The 17,771-nt window shown below is 42.7% G+C and overlaps 1 protein-coding gene across 1 annotated transcript in view; it reads left to right on the forward strand.

Annotated features, from left to right (window-relative positions):
* The first annotated feature begins 1,295 nt into the window (after positions 1 to 1,295).
* The window catches only part of btbd8 (BTB domain containing 8), a 44,075-nt gene continuing 27,599 nt past the window's right edge, over positions 1,296 to 17,771 (forward strand). The window contains exons 1-5 of the mRNA XM_084185813.1: positions 1,296 to 1,357; positions 2,180 to 2,371; positions 4,246 to 4,440; positions 6,635 to 6,750; positions 8,306 to 8,426. Of these exons, the coding sequence (XP_084041939.1) occupies positions 2,268 to 2,371; positions 4,246 to 4,440; positions 6,635 to 6,750; positions 8,306 to 8,426 (536 nt within the window). The 5' untranslated portion in view covers positions 1,296 to 1,357; positions 2,180 to 2,267. The remainder of the gene's footprint in view (positions 1,358 to 2,179; positions 2,372 to 4,245; positions 4,441 to 6,634; positions 6,751 to 8,305; positions 8,427 to 17,771) is intronic.

The raw sequence follows: 17,771 nt of genomic DNA on the forward strand, positions 1-17,771 counted from the left end.
ATAATGCAATCATTCTTTCAATCTTTACACATTTCAGATCTTTTTTAAGATGTCAAAAGAAAAGGACACTGAGTAGTACAGTAGTATGTTTGACACATATTAAATACTTTTCTGCACATGACATCCGCCTTAAAGTTTGTAGGTTACAACATTACAAATGTATGGCATAATCTCCTTGTGAGTTTGTATTGTGTGGTGCCTTTTAACGTAATGTTGTATAATGTTTTGCAGCGTTGTAAAGTTGTGCCATGTCTTCTAAGGTTGAGCTGTGGCGTTGGTCTGCTGTATGTGTCACTGGATTGCTCCTCTCACAATCCTTTGGGATCCCTCTTGTCCCACACCCTGGGTTTGTCCCAAATGGCACCCTATTCCCTATTTAGTGCACTACTTTTGACCAGGACCCCATAGGGCTCGGGTCAAAAGTAGCACACTTTTACAGGGAATAGGATGCCATTTGGGACGAAGACCCTCTCTATCAGGTAGTGTTGTCTTAATGAAAATATTGTTATTTTTGTATTATTTTTTTGGACTATTTGCTCAGTTATTTGAGAATGTTGTTTATTATGATATTCCTGTATAGAACAACAGTGATGGTTAAATATTGTACACTTTTTTGTTTGTATCTATTCCTATCTCTGAAATCCACTGAGCCAGGTCTGCACCATTTTCATTTTTTAAGCAAATAAACTATAATGTGAAGCCTGGGGAGCCATTGTCAATCTTTTCAACTGACAGCCCTGACCTACAGAGTTACGAATAGACCCACACAACCTGTCCTAATTTGCATGCCTGCTCAGGCTATGTCACAGAGCCAGCACTGTCATTATACTAGAACATGATTATAGTTATGGAGCATAGCCTGGTTTATGCAACGTTCAAAACAACAAGGAACTCGGAAAAATACAAGGTCAAATCATTAGGTCAGTGATCTTCAGGTCGGAAAGTCTGAGCTCTAGAAAGAGGACCGAGTTCCCGAGTTGGAATTCCGAGTTGGATGACGGTTCAAATCGATTTCCCCAGTCGGTAATGGCTGGAGTGGAATAGTATCGAACACATGGTTTCCATGTGTTTGATGCCATTTGCTCCGTTCCAGCCATTATTTTGAGCCGTCCTCCCCTTAGCAGCCTCCTGTGGTAAACTATGTTAACTGTTTAATTTAATTTATTTATTAGGAGGGATCGAATGCAATATGAGCATTTACTACAAACAGTATGACATTTAGGACCCGTTTATATTCGCGCATATTCATGCATTTACGGTCAAAATACTTCCTTTTGCATACGTCATTGGGGTGGGTAGCACATCGGCTCGGAGAGCACAGGAAGCGTGCTAGTTGCAAATAAATGAAATTGAAATGGTAGCTATTAATTTTAAAATAGTATCTTTGTTTCTGTCGACGCAACCTATCACTCAATGACTGGACCATATTGAGCTCTTATAGCTCTATGAATCGACAGATATTTTGTAGGCTCTCGTTTTTTGTCATTTTGTAGTAGCCGCCTACCGTTTGTTTTTGCTCCTCTGAAACAGATGGGGTCTATTTCAGTGACTTAGAGTAGCCAGCTAACTGTTTTGACAGCTGAGGAAAATAATTGAGCCAGTGTTCCCGAAAACAACTGTTATTATATTATGTTACTATTAATTATTAATGTAGCTATTATCATGCAATTAAAAAGGGTGTGATTTGCGTTTGATAGTAGCTAAGTAAGTGGGAATTTCATGAAATGACAGTTTATCTGATAGAGCTAGCTAGCCTATTCTTGAGGTGACATTCAAATAGTGCAGTTATGATCTCTGAGGGGTATACTACAACGCTGCATCAATGAGTTAACCAGCTAAATTGCCAAACTTTTCTGAAATATATATATATTTTTTTTTTTTTTTTTAAAGATAAGCTTGAAATGGGCATGGTCTAATTGACTTAACAACCAAAACACATATCAAAGTTTTGCTTTCATAATGAGCCAGAAGTTCGATAGTTATTTCTGATTGTTTATTGAAGTTAGCTGGCTAACTAATTGAACCTGCTTTGTAGTATACCCCTTTGACAATTGAGTCTGAGTCATACAAGAAGCTCTTATATGGCTAGGGAAAATGCCTCAGTGTCTGTTATTCATGAAATATTAACTGAGTTGTATTACACTTCTGTGTTTGATCTTCTCTCCTTCTGTCCCCCTAGTCTTGGAGCCTAGGTGTGCTGTACTGCTCCAATCTTGTGGGTTTTTAGGAGAAACATCAAGCTTGTTGTTTGGGAGCTCATAACTACTATGATCAACACAGAGGCAATACGAGAATTTCAAGCCAAAGAAAGAAAATCCAGAAGCAATCTTAAGAAATGCTTAGCTTCAGCATTGTCTGCAGACCTCAACAGGTAATGATTAACACTGTTCCTGGACACAGAACCTTTGCCTATTTTCCAGTAAGGTCCAGTAAAAACTCATTCACATTCACTCTACATAAGGCGTTGTCAGGCAACTGTCAAGAAAGCCCTTATCAGTAACATTCTTGTAGTTTCAGCATCATAATCAAAAATACTTCCACACTCAATATCCTATCAAGCAAAAAACTAAAGTTCAGGCTACTGGGCAATTCCACGGTTATAGAGTGACACTGAGACTCAGATTTTTCACTTTAAAATGTATGTCAAACAAAAAAGAATGATTGCAAAGTTAAACAAACTCTATACACAACACAACAATACTTTTAACAATTTCCACTGAAGATTTTACAAAAACACATTTACTTGACAAATAGTGCAGATTCAAAGTTTGGTAGCAGAATGACGGCACAAACAGCACAAACTGTCATTCTGTTATCAAACTTTGCATCTCGATTTTAAAGTGAAAAATCGGAGTCTGTCACTGTTTTGTGGAATTGCCCGACTACAACCAGGGTTGGGGCAAATTCCATTTATTGACCCCAACCCTGACTATGCTCCAGGGTAAAGCTTCCCCTCCCCCAACCCTAATCTTAACCATTAGTGGGGAAATGTAAAACTGACCTAAGATCAGCATCACGGTTTCCACTAGATAACACAGCCACAAAGTCAAAATTGGCTATACAGTATATCGTAAACATTTATTAAAACAAAATTAACTTTTTGGTCTTAATTTAACATTAGGTAGGCATAAGGTAAGCAGTGTGGTTAAGGTTAGGGTCACGGTTAGGTTTAAAATCACATTTTAAGAAGATACATTTTAGAAATAGGCGGGGTTTTTGACTCTGTGGCTGTGTTAACTAGTGACTACCCAACTTCACCCTACACCCCTAACTAGAACAAACATTTCCCTCCGACTACCTAGTAGTAATAAGAGCATTAGTACCCCCTGTTGGCAGGTCAGACACAGTGTTGCTCCTGCTGCTCATGACAGTCGCACGCAACAAGTGGTTATGGGAAATGGAACTCCAAAGGAACTTGATTTCCCATTTAACTCCTCATATCCTGGGTGACCCACTTCCCAGTCACTCTGCTTTTCTGCCTGAAGGCTGTAAAATGAAATCGCCACAGCAGCAGTAGCACCACAGCTCATACATGCAACCCAGTCACATGTAACCCAGTTACTGGCTGCGTCCCAAATGGCACCCTATTCCGTTTATAGTCGCTACTTTTGACCATGACCCATAGGGCTCTGGTCAAAAGTAGTGCACTATATAGGTGAAAAGTAGTGCACTACAAAGGGTATATGGTGCTATTTGGGGGACACACATACAACAGCAGCATGCAGTAGGACAGCTCATACATGCCACCCAGTCACATGCAACCCAGTCACTGCCTTCCCTGGGGGCTATAAAATAGCCCAGTTCCAGTAACCACCGAGGCAGTAGCTACAGTAGTACCATAGTTCTTATGGCACATTTGGCTTGAGGCTGGCTGATTTCTGGGTCACCCACTTCAGTCACAGCAATGGGAATTAATTATGGTGGAAAGGAGTACGGGGGCAGAAGAAAGGACCAAGGACTCTGAGTTACCCAGATCAAGTCCAGTCAGCTTGATTGTATATAGTCAAGCAGGGTTGTTGGGTTTCTACGGATACATATGACCTCCCCACACTACTAACCATGCTATCCCCTTGATGACCCGCCTCCCAAATGTATTCCTCTGCCTCCTTATATTTAAATGTCTTCAATTAAGAAATGAATTGTGGCATTGTCCCTATGCTATCCTTGCTCCACTGATATTATCTTGTGTTGCAATGTGTTTATTTACTGCCAGATGTGATCCACTCCTGTGTTGTGATTTCCCAGGCTGCTGCAGGAGGAGTTAGAGGCAGATGTCAGCCTGTGTGCGGTGGGCTCCAGCACCAGTTCCACCCCTCTCCTGGTTCACAGGGCTGTTCTCCTGGCCAGAGCCCCACACATACTGAGGATGGGTGCTCATCCAGACCCCAAGACCATCCAGCTAAACAACTATGACAGCACGGAGCTGAAGCAATTAATCAGGTACATTGAGTCAAAATACATGTTATTGTCTTTACAGTTTCAGTACACTCCATTCCATAGAAATATAATTACTAATGCTATTTCTATGGTCCAATCATCCTTATCTAGGCCTTCTATTCTCACTCAAATAGACATCACGGATGCATCAAATATATTTTAATCTAAATCATTTAAGAGAGTGTTTCTATGTAGATAATCTAACTCTGTCAATAAACATGATTGTTAGTCAGTGCTTAGCGTGGAGTTTCTGTCCTGTTAAATTATAGACAGGGGGCGCCATACTTGATGCCTTGATGCTGTAAGTCAGCCAAACTCCATGCAGACCCAGAAGGAACTCAGTCAGGCGTTCTACTTACTGCTGTTTAGAGCTGTAACAGTAGAATGCACATGGTGCAATTTCGAAAGTTGATAGTGCATGGGGAGTTTTCCTCTTGTTATGTCATTCACTGACAGACCTTAGAGAGCTATTTATAACCTGTCAGAAAACTACTAGCCCATGTTGGCTAGATAGGTAAATGAGACTGAACAGCTATCTAAATCTTGTAGATATCATGGCCAGATTACGTGCTCAGGGGCCTCCACCCCCAGGGGGCCCCCATTGATTTAGTCAGGTATCATAATGTGTAGAATAGCAGAAAATTTAGTTAAAACGGCAACATTTTCTCTACGCCAACAAGAGGGGTGTGAACAGTTTGGGCTGTGGTGCAGTGTGCTAGTGTGCTAGCTAACAGGCACTGCTGGGGTGCAGTGTGCTAGCTAACAGACACTGGGCTGGGGTGCAGTGTGCTAGTGTGCTAGCTAACAGGCACTGTGCTGGGGTGCACTGTGCTAGCTAACAGACACTGGGCTGGGGTGCAGTGTGCTAGCTAACAGACACTGGGCTGTGGTGCAGTGTGCTAGCTAACAGGCACTGGGCTGGGGTGCAGTGTGCTAGCTAACAGGCACTGGGCTGTGGTGCAGTGTGCTAGTGTGCTAGCTTACAGGCACTGTGCTGGGGTGCAGTGTGCTAGCTAACAGGCACTGGGCTGTGGTGCAGTGTGCTAGTGTGCTAGCTTACAGGCACTGTGCTGGGGTGCAGTGTGCTAGCTAACAGGCACTGGGCTGTGGTGCAGTGTGCTAGTGTGCTAGCTTACAGGCACTGTGCTGGGGTGCAGTGTGCTAGCTATCAGGCACTGTGCTGGGGTGCAGTGTGCTAGCTAACAGGCACTGTGCTGGGGTGCAGTGTGCTAGCTTACAGGCACTGGGGCTCGGGCAGCAGGCCAAATCGCTGCACTGTGCTCCTTTCACACATAAGGCTGTTGCGGTGACCGTATTATCGCCACACTGGCAGTCATAATTTGATGCAACTCAGTAGTTTGTGGGTGGCATAGTAGGTGTATTATTTTCACAAAACAGTTATAGTTCATAACACCAGGCCTACATATAGTTCAATCGAGTAAAGGCTTAACTCCATGACAACAGAGACAGAATACAATATGGAATTTTATTGAATAGTTTGGGGTAGGCCTTGTATCCCCCACCCCCCAGCAAGTAGGAGACACAAGGTTTAAGTTGACATATAAATACTCAGCTAGATTCATGCCCATATGTTGAAGGAAAGGAAAGTGATTATTGCACGAGTAAGCCCATATGTTAATCAGCAAGCATGGTGGAATTGCCTTAGTGTGCCATGCTCATAGGCTGAAGTTAATAGATTAATGACAATCCGCACACTTGATAATATTGTAAAGGTGTAGGCTATATTACGTGGATTTATTAGACTTTTTTAAATGTAGATGTTCCAAAGGTCTGTATCAGTGACTTGTAGGCTATGTGTGGAAGCCAGGAGATGCTAAATGTGTTTATGTTAATTAACGGTCAATTACTGTGAGACCGACAGTTATTTGCTTGACAATCACCATCTGACTACATTTTGTGACCGCCACAGACCTACTCACGCACCTCTGTGTTCTGGAACATTACGCCCTGTGCGTCAGTGTCTCCTTGAGCACACCAGCTCAGAGCAATGACGACTGACTATAGTATTCCTCATAGAATAGATACAAAGGCTCTAACTGGGGCATTTGTTACCATTCTAATCCTAGGTGTTTTAGAGGGGTTGGGATAAAGCAGAACACAATTTCCTCTTGATCATTCGTGGACATTGGACAATAACGTCATCGTCTTCCTTTTCTTCTGTTTCTACTAATCTTAGGCGAATGTACACAGCAGACCAACGCATGGGCTTGGCTGGAGAAGGAATCCCTGAGAGGTTAGAGTCTCCTACTATTGTCATCAATGGTCCCGATGCCGATCTCCACACTGACTCAGGTAAACAGATCAACTGTGTGTGCGTCCAAAATGGCTTCCTATTCCCTATACAGTGCACTACTTTTGACCAGAGCCCTATGGGTCCCTAGGTCCATGAGACTCTTAATGATCTGACTTAAAGGAACATTTATACATTTTTCTACTTCATATTCATCATCTCCAGCACCACCCCAACATTAACATACAGTATGTGAAAATGGCGCATTTCTATGTTTTGTGGAAAGAAATATAGTAGAAGATAAGTGTTTCCAATGACATCATCGGTGTGCATCACTTATCTTCCGTTACTACAAACATAGAAACGTGCCATTTTCACATACAGTGGGGAGAACAAGTATTTGGTACACTGCCGATTTTGCAGGTTTTCCTAATTACAAAGCATGTAGAGGTCTGTAATTTTTATCATAGGTACACTTCAACTGTGAGAGACGTAATCTAAAACAAAAATCCAGAAAATCACATTGTATGATTTGTAAGTAATTAATTTGCATTTTATTGCATGACATAAGTATTTGATCACCTACCAATCAGTAAGAATTCCGGCTCTCACAGACCTGTTAGTTTTTCTTTAAGAAGCCCTCCTGTTCTCCACTCGTTACCTGTATAAAAGACACCTGTCCACACACTCAATCAAACAGACTCCAACCTCTCCACAATGGCCAAGACTAGAGAGCTGTATAAGGACATCAGGGATAAAATTGTAGACCTGCACAAGGCTGGGATGGGCTACAGGACAATAGGCAAGCAGCTTGGTGAGAAGGCAACAACTGTTGGCGCAATTATTAGAAAATGGAAGAAGTTCAAGATGACGGTCAAACACCTTCGGTCTGGGGCTCCATGCAAGATCTCACCTCGTGGGGCATCAATGATCATGAGGAAGGTGAGGGATCAGCCCAGAACTACACGGCAGGACCTGGTCAATGACCTGAAGAGAGCTGGGACCACAGTCTCAAAGAAAACAATTAGTAACACACTACGCCGTCATGGATTAAAATCCTGCAGCGCACGCAAGGTCCCCCTGCTCAAGCCAGCACATGTCCAGGCCCGTCTGAAGTTTGCCAATGACCATCTGGATAATCCAGAGGAGGAATGGGAGAAGGTCATGTGGTCTGATGAGACAAAAATAGAGCTTTTTGGTCTAAACTCCACCCGCTGTGTTTGGAGGAAGAAGAAGGATGAGTACAACCCCAAGAACACCATCCCAACCGTGAAGCATGGAGGTGGAAACATCATTCTTTGGGGATGCTATTCTGCAAAGGGGACAGGACGACTGCACCGTATTGTTGTTGCTACTGGTAATAACAGCCCAGTGCAGATAAGGCAACACAGCTTCATTGACCTTTTTAGGTAAACACTAATGCTACTCGTTCTGCATGTTTATTCAGTTTAGCTTTGTTCTCTCTGTCACTCACATACACACACACAAACACACTTTGCGTCTGGTCCAACAGATGGCGTGCACGGCCCTTCCAGTCGGATCTGCCCTGGCCAAAGGATCATGTTTTTTGCACATACACTCTCTGTCTTATTACCCCCTCCCTCCTAACCCCCTCAGATGATGCTGTGGTTGTGGAGCCAGCCTCTGGTCTTGGAGCAGACCTGTTGGATCTCTACCAGAGAGGGGAAGGATCTGACATCAGCATCCAAGTGGGGGAGCAGGTCTTCTCCTGTCACAGGTAATCAATCAGCCAGCCAATACAATGTATGAAGTCCTTTTTGCGTCAGCAGTGGTCACAAAGGGATTTAGTGTAACTTGACCTAGACCCCACAGAGCAAACAGAAGCACAGTGGCCAGGAACATACTCCCTAGAAGGAAGAAACCTCGTAGCACAATAAGGTCTAAAGGTTTCATTCATCAATATTTGTGTAGGAAAATGACTGATTGTTTTGTTTTTATCTCCTACACAAAACCCCCGCTGTACATCTCAATTGCTCTTCTATCTATGCAACTCAGTAGTTTGTAGGTGGCATAGTAGGTAAGTGGTTATCCCACTGGCTATAAGGTGAACGCACCAATTTGTAAGTCGCTCTGGATAAGAGCGTCTGCTAAATGACGTAAATGTAAATGTAAATGTAGGTGTATTATTTTCACAAAGCAGTTAAAATGTATGCACACATGACTGTAAGTCGCTTTGGATAAAAGTGTCTGCTAAATGGCATATTATTTATTATATTATAGTTCATAACACCAGGCCTACATATAGTTCAATCGAGTATTACATTACATTTACATTTTAGTCATTTAGCAGACGCTCTTATCCAGAGCGACTTACAGTTTAGGTAAAGGCTTAACTCCATGACAACAGAGACAGAATACAATATGGAATTTTTATTGAATAGTTTGGGGTAGGCTTTGTCACCCCCAACCCCCAGCAAGTGTGAGACACAAGGTTTAAGTTGACATATAAATACTCTGCTAGATTCATGCCCATATGTTGAAGGAAAGTGATTATTGCACGAGTAAGCCCATAGGTTAATCAGCAAGCGTGGTGGAATTGCCTTAGTGTGCCATGCTCATAGGCTGAAGTTAATAGATGAATGACATTCCGCACACTTGCTAATAGTAAAGAAAAATGAAGGACGTGATGCCATGCTGATGAGGTACCATTATGACTAGGGCTGTTGTGGTGACCGTATTACCACCACACCGGCGGTCAGGTGTCATGAAGGCAGTCAAATTCCACGTGACCGTTTAGTCACGGTAATTAGGCTTCTCCAAGCTCTGATGCTGCTGATGGTCATTAGTAGCCTACCAAACTTGCTAACTGCCTGGTACTCAAAAATCTAATCAAGCACTTAATTCTAGCCCATGAGCTCATGTTGGGCAACATTTCTATAGGCTATGCAATTGCGTGAGAAAACAGAGTGATGGCCTCTACTAAAAAGAGGAGGATCCCATCAGCTTTCTATAGGCTAGGCCTACTATATTTATTTCTCAACTTTCCTAATATTAAGCACATTGCTTCTCTTTACAACAGGAGTATAGCCTACCTGGCTGGCATGAAAATCAACCACAGGAAACGCGTCCTCCAGTCTCTATTTATGTGCATAAATTACATGCATCTTTTCCCGCTGCCCTGTTTCGAGACAGGTGCATGATAATGGTCCATTCTAAATCAAAACATATTCCACACATATATTATTTAGTATATGTAAAGAAAATATTAAATCAAGAATAGTCTGAATATTAGCCTATCACTTGTGAATTTATATATTATCACTTGTGAATGATTCCCAGCATAAGAAACTGCCTTTTTTTCTCTTCACTTTTTAGAATCATAGTCGCACACCTCATGTCCCGTGTAGCTCAGTTGGTAGAGCATGGCGTTTGCAACGCCAGGGTTGTGGGTTCGATTCCCACGGGGGGCCAGTATGGGGAGAAAAAAAAAAAAATGTATGCACTCACTAACTGTAAGTCGCTCTGGATAAGAGTGTCTGCTAAATGACTAAAATGTCAAATGTAATGTAGCCTAGCCCATAGGCCTATATGTTTTGATAAGGTTTGTATCACAACTAAAGTGGCCAAATAACTTCTTAAAATTAAGCACATTAATCTGCTTTACAATGGGTGTAGAGCCTAACTGGCATACAGAAGCACCGCGTGAGTTTCAAGTTTTGGGAAGATCATTTTCACCATAAAAATGCACCTTTATAATAAAAGCATTACATGCATAATCGCATTTGCAGTTACTTTTGATAATGGTGTTTTCCCGCTAATGGAACATTTGTGCTTATAATAATAATAATAATAATATAATATGCCATTTAGCAGACGCTTTTATCCAAAGCGACTTACAGTCATGTGCGCATACATTTTTACGTATGGGTGGTCCCGGGGATCGAACCCACTACCCTGGCGTGACAAGCGCCATGCTCTACCAATTGAGCTACAGAGGACCACATAGCCTACTGCCATGTGTGCATTGCTGCGCTTATAATGTGAAGAAATAGCGTAATAGTTTATCAACATTTTAAGCAAAATGTTCTGATCTGTTGCGTCAGCCACATTGCGTAATTCTTTTGGGGGATGCTAGTTGTTGTATTAATTTGGGATCTATTGCATCCCACAACTGTCCCAGACTATGTTTGGAATATTTATTTCTCTCACAGAATAGAATAGGTAGACTTTTGTACTATGGGGGATAGTAGATTGACATAGGCTAGTGCTTTTGCTGTTTGTTAGGCCTACTCATCTTGTTGGCTGACGAAAAGTAAATGTGGACAGTTCCTCCAATATCTTCAATATGCACCTCGGAATTGGATAAGGACGCGCGCAGTTGCATCCCCGATGTGTCTGTCTTCACTTGTAGCCTGTAAGAAAAACCTGATCACGTGATGGGAGAAGGGCATCTAAAATGTAGATGTTCCAAAGGTCTGCATCAGTGGCTTGTATGCTGTGTGTGGAAGCCAGGAGATGCTAAATGTGTTTGTTAATTTACGGTCAATTACCGTGAGACCGACAGTTATTTGCTTGACAATCACCGGCTGACTAAATTTTGTGACCGCCAGAGCCCTAATTATGACACTACCATATATATACAGTGGGGAGAACAAGTATTTGATACACTGCAGATTTTACAGGTTTTCCTACTTACAAAGCATGTAGAGGTCTGTAATTTTTATCATAGGTACACTTCAACTGTGAGAGACGGAATCTAAAACAAAAATGCAGAAAATCACATTGTATGATATTTAAGTAATTAATTTTCATTTTATTGCATGACACAAGTATTTGATACATCAGAAAAGCAGAACTTATTATTTGGTACAGAAACCTTTGTTTGCAATTACAGAGATCATATGTTTCCTGTAGGTCTTGACCAGGTTTGCACACACTGTAGCAGGGATTTTGGCCCACTCCTCCATACAGACCTTCTCCAGATCCTTCAGGTTTCGGGGCTGTCGCTGGGCAATACGGACTTTCAGCTCCCTCCAAAGATTTTCCATTGGGTTCAGGTCTGGAGACTGGCTAGGCCACTCCAGGACCTTGAGATGCTTCTTACGGAGCCACTCCTTAGTTGCCCTGGCTGTGTGTTTCGGGTCGTTGTCATGCTGGAAGACCCAGCCCCGACCCATCTTCAATGCTCTTACTGAGGGAAGGAGGTTGTTGGCCAAGATCTCGCGATACATGGCCCCATCCATCCTCCCCTCAATACGGTGCAGTCGTCCTGTCCCCTTTGCAGAATAGCATCCCCAAAGAATGATGTTTCCACCTCCATGCTTCACGGTTGGGATGGTGTTCTTGGGGTTGTACTCATCCTTCTTCTTCCTCCAAACACGGCGAGTGGAGTTTAGACCAAAAAGCTCTATTTTTGTCTCACATGACCTTCTCCCATTCCTCCTCTGGATTATCCAGATGGTCATTGGCAAACTTCAGACGGGCCTGGACATGCGCTGGCTTGAGCAGGGGGACCTTGTGTGCGCTGCAGGATTTTAATCCATGACAGCGTAGTGTGTTACTAATGGTTTTCTTTGAGACTGTGGTCCCAGCTCTCTTCAGGTCATTGACCAGGTTCTGCCGTGTAGTTCTAGGCTGATCCCTCACCTTCCTCATGATCATTGATGCCCCACGAGGTGAGATCTTGCATGGAGCCCCAGACCGAAGGTGATTGACCGTCATCTTGAACTTCTTCCATTTTCTAATAATTGCACCAACAGTTGTTGCCTTCTCACCAAGCTGCTTGCCTATTGTCCTGTAGCCCATCCCAGCCTTGTGCAGGTCTACAATTTTATCCCTGATGTCCTTACACAGCTCTCTGGTCTTGGCCATTGTGGAGAGGTTGGAGTCTGTTTGATTGAGTGTGTGGACAGGTGTCTTTTATACAGGTAACGAGTTCAAACAGGTGCAGTTAATACAGGTAATGAGTGGAGAACAGGAGGGCTTCTTAAAGAAAAACTAACAGGTCTGTGAGAGCCGGAATTCTTACTGGTTGGTAGGTGATCAAATACTTATGTCATGCAATAAAATGCAAATTAATTACTTAAAAATCATACAATGTGATTTTCTGGATTTTTGTTTTAGATCCCGTCTCTCACAGTTGAAGTGTACCTATGATAACAATTACAGACCTCTACATGCTTTGTAAGTAGGAAAACCTGCAAAATTGGCAGTGTATCAAATACTTGTTCTCCCCACTGTACCTGCTATGCTGATGAGGTAACATTATAAACATTACCCAACAATACAGGCTATACTGATGAGGTAATGTTATAGACACTACCTTATAAATACCTGCTTTGCTGATGAGTGAGATGGGAAGTGATTTGAATTATTTAAGCAATAAGGCCAGAGGGGTGTGATATATGGCCAATATACCACGTCTAAGGGCTGTTCTTAGGCAACAACAGCTGGTGCGCGATCGCTAATATTAAGGAAGTCTCAAGGTTTTGCTCGCCTGAGATAGAGTACCTCACGATAAGCTGTAGACCACACTATTTACAAGATAGTTTTCATCTATATTTTTCGTAGCTGCCTATTTACCACAAAGGCGCTACAGAGGGTAGTGCGTACGGCCCAGTACATCACTGGGGCCAAGCTTCCTGCCATCCAGGATCTCTATACCAGACGGTGTCAGAGGAAGGCCCTAAAAATGGTCAGACTCCAGCCACACATAGACTGTTCTCTATGCTACCGCATGGCAAACGGTACCGGAGCGCCAAGTCTAGGTCCAAAAGGCTCCTTAACAGCTTCTACCCCTAAGCCTGCTAGACTGCTAAACGGTTAATAAATTGGCTACCCAGACTATTTGCATTGACCCCCTTTTTTACGCCGTTGCTACTCTCTGTTTATGATCTATGCATAGTCACTTTACCACTACCTATATGTACATACAGTGAGGGAAAAAAGTATTTGATCCCCTGCTGATTTTGTACGTTTGCCCACTGAAAAAGAAATGATCAGTCTCTAATTTTAATGGTAGGTGTATTTGAACAGTGAGAGACAGAATAACAACAAAAAAATCCAGAAAAACGCATGTCAAAAATGTTATAAATTGATTTGCATTTTAATGAGGGAAATAAGTATTTGACCCCTCTGCAAAACATGACTCAGTACTTGGTGGCAAAACCCTTGTTGGCAATCACAGAGGTCAGGCATTTCTTGTAGTTGGCCACCAGGTTTGCACACATCTCAGGAGGGATTTTGTCCCAGTCCTCTTTGCAGATCTTCTCCAAGTCATTAAGGTTTCAAGGCTGACGTTTGGCTGACCTTCAGCTCCCTCCACAGATTTTCTATGGGATTAAGGTCTGGAGATTGGCTAGGCCACTCCAGGACCTTAATGTGCTTCTTCTTGAGCCACTCCTTTGTTGCCTTGGCCGTGTGTTTTGGGTCATTGTCATGTTGGAATACCCATCCACGACCCATTTTCAATGCCCTGGCTGAGGGAAGGAGGTTCTCACCCAAGATTTGACGGTACATGGCCCCGTCCATCGTCCCTTTGATGAGGTGAAGTTGTCCTGTCCCCTTAGCAGAAAAACACCCCAAAGCATAATGTTTCCACCTCCATGTTTGACGGTGGGGATGGTGTTCTTGGGGTCATAGGCAGCATTCCTCCTCCTCCAAACACGGCGAGTTGAGTTGATGCCAAAGAGCTCAATTTTGGTCTCATCTGACCACAACACTTTCACCCAGTTCTCCTCTGAATCATTCAGATGTTCATTGGCAAACTTCAGACGGGCCTGTATATGTGCTTTCTTGAGCAGGGAGACCTTGCGGGCGCTGCAGGATTTCAGTCCTTCACGGCGTAGTGTGTTACCAATTGTTTTCCTGGTGACTATGGTCCCAGCTGCCTTGAGATCATTGACAAGATCCTCCCGTGTAGTTCTGGGCTGATTCCTCACTGTTCTCATTATCATTGCAACTCCACGAGGTGAGATCTTGCATGGAGCCCCAGGCCGAGGGAGATTGACAGTTATTTTGTGTTTCTTCCATTTGCGAATAATCGCACCTGTTGTCACCTTCTCACCAAGCTGCTTGGCGATGGTCTTGTAGTCCATTCCAGCCTTGTGTAGGTCTACAATCTTGTCCCTGACATCCTTGGAGAGCTCTTTGGTCTTGGCCATGGAGAGTTTGGAATCTGATTGATTGATTGCTTCTGTGGACAGGTGTCTTTTATACAGGTAACAAGCTGAGATTAGGAGCACTCCCTTCAAGAGTGTGCTCCTAATCTCAGCTCGTTACCTGTATAAAAGACACCTGGGAGCCAGAAATCTTTCTGATTGAGAGGGGGTCAAATACTTATTTCCCTCATTAAAAGGAAATCAATTTAGAACATTTTTGACATGTGTTTTTCTGGATTTTGTTGTTGTTATTCTGTCTCTCACTGTTCAAATAAACCTACCATTAAAATTATAGATTGATCATTTCTTTGTCAGTGGGCAAACGTACAAAATCAGCAGGGGATCAAATACTTTTTTCCCTCACTGTATTACCTCAATTACCTCGACTAACATGTACCCCCACACATTGACTTGGTACCCCCTGTATATAGCCTCGTTATTGTTATTTTATTGTGTTACTTATTTTCTTACACTATTTATTTATTTTAGCCAATCTTTTCTTACTTAAAAAAAAATCTGCATTGTTGGTTAAGGGCTTGTAAGTGAGCATTTCATGGAAGGTCTACCTACGCCTGTTGTATTCAGTGCATGTGACAAATTAAAATGTGATTTGATTTGATTTGGTCTGATATACCACAGCTGTCAACCAATCAGCATTCGGGGCTCAAACCACCCAGTTTATAAATGAGTTTATACCATGGCATTGTTCAATAGTCCTTTCTGATTGGCTTGTAGGGCATTCTAGAGCGTGCATTATTTCCTTATAAAGCACAGTAGAATTCAATAGCTATAGTTCATTTTTACAAGTTTTGTTTGGAAACAGTAGTGGTATTGTTGAATTTGATTTTCATAATAGCAAGCTAGGACTGATGGTTTGGCTAACTAAACTAGCAAGTCTGTTTGTTTGGTTTCCACAGCAACTACTGTAGCTATCTAGTAAATTTGCTAGCTACTTCAGTGGATGTTGAACACATTTCTACTGGCAAATGAACACATTTCTAGCGGCAAATGTGTTAAATTATAGCCAGGATATAAAAGGGATAATCAACTCGGGGCTCTATGCGTTCTCTGGAAAATAATGCAACTCCGTGGAAGGTCAGTTTTGTTCCGCTAGCGCCTCTTGGAACACACCTTCCACTGAGTTCATTATGTTCCATAAAAATAATAGCCCCTCATTGATTACCCCTTACTCACTAGATACATGAAGTGACTATCCATTCAGAACAGCCTTACTGATTGAGCTTTCGTAACTACATTATAATTATCTTGCATTTGATAGACTTCCCTGATGCTCAAACTTAATTGATTGGTGGACAGTTCCTCATGTAATAGTGATACACATGCAAGGCTGTTTGGAAGTGGAATGAGTACAGATACTGCTAATGATCTGCTTATACCGCTGATGCGTACCGATGAACAGTTTGATAGTAGCTACTGACCTTGTGTATTTTTTATGTATTTGTGTGTCACATGAAACCATGTTATAACAGTGTTATGCATTTGCATACAGACGCCACTTTTAAGGGATATTTGCAAAGATTGCATGCCAAAATGGTAACCAATCTGAACAGTTGGATTTCAGGCACAAATAAATGATCGTGATTATACATTGACCTTTGAATCAAACAACAACCAGAAAAAGCTCCCCAGACCAGCATTTAAAGCAATAATCTGCAACAAACACAACCTTCTGTCTCTGTGTCCAAAAATGTTACTTGATTTATCTCCATGTTTCTGTTATCATCATTCATTGATAAATAGTAAGCCGTAAAACACAATCACAGTCCTCAAGGCCAGAGTGTTTCACCAAGCCGGTACGCTGTGGTGAGGTCATTCAGTGGTACAAAGTTAGTAAACATGGAGACAGGTTTCTCCCTCCCTGCCTGTGCTCAGGGGATCTACCCAGTCAGCCAGCCAGACACACAGTGTAATGCAGCTCCTCCCCAGATGAAAGTGGGGAAAACCTTTTTTGGTGTTACTCTAGCTGTAGTGCACCTAGACTGCAGTGCAACACTGCTGAATCTGATTAGTATGGTAGCCCAGTGGTGCCTGCCTGCCGCAGTTCTCTCTCGCACTTCTATCTACGCCACTCCACTGTGGTTGAGCTGTGATCTACTAATCACTTTCATCCATCCCTCCATCCCCTCCTCCCTTTCATCCATCCCTCCATCCCCTCCTCCCTTTCATCCATCCCTCCATCCCCACCTCCCTCTGCTGAGGGAAGAGAAGATATATTCCCCTCCTCACAGAGACTGACAGACATTCACAATCTGGAGCCTTTCATTTACAGCAGCAAGACTTCTACAGCGCATTGTATGGAGTCACTCTTTTGTTCCATGCACAGGAGGACCTGTCATGTTCTATACGGTAGGCTGACGGTGCTACTAAAGTAGCTCTGTGGAGTACAGCGCTGTACCATCATGACCACCTTTGAAATGTCTTTAGTGTCTCCCAATAACACAAGTGTGGCCAATATTCTTAATATACACTACATGACCAAAAGTATGGGGACACCTGCTCGTCGAACATCTCATTCCAAAATCATGGGCATTAATATGGAGTTGGTCCCCCCTTTGCTGTTATAACAGCCTCCACTCTTCTGGGAAGGGTTTCCACTATATATATATATATATATATATATATATATATATATATATATATATATATAATATGCCATTTAGCAGACGCTTTTATCCAAAGCGACTTACAGTCATGCGTGCATAAATTTTTGTCTATGGGTGGATGTTGGAACATTGCTGCGGGGACTTGCATCCATTCAGCCACAACCGCATTAGTGAGGTCGGGCACTGATGTTGGGCGATTAGGCCTGGCTCGCAGTCGGCTTTCCGATTAATCTCAAAGGTGTTCGATGGGGTTGAGGTCAGGGCTCTGTGCAGGCCAGTCAAGTTCTTCCACACTGATCTCGACAAACCATTTCTGTATGGACATTGCTTTGTGCACGG

Source organism: Coregonus lavaretus (assembly GCF_964263955.1).
Source record: "Coregonus lavaretus genome assembly, chromosome: 21".
NCBI lineage: Eukaryota > Metazoa > Chordata > Actinopteri > Salmoniformes > Salmonidae > Coregonus > Coregonus lavaretus.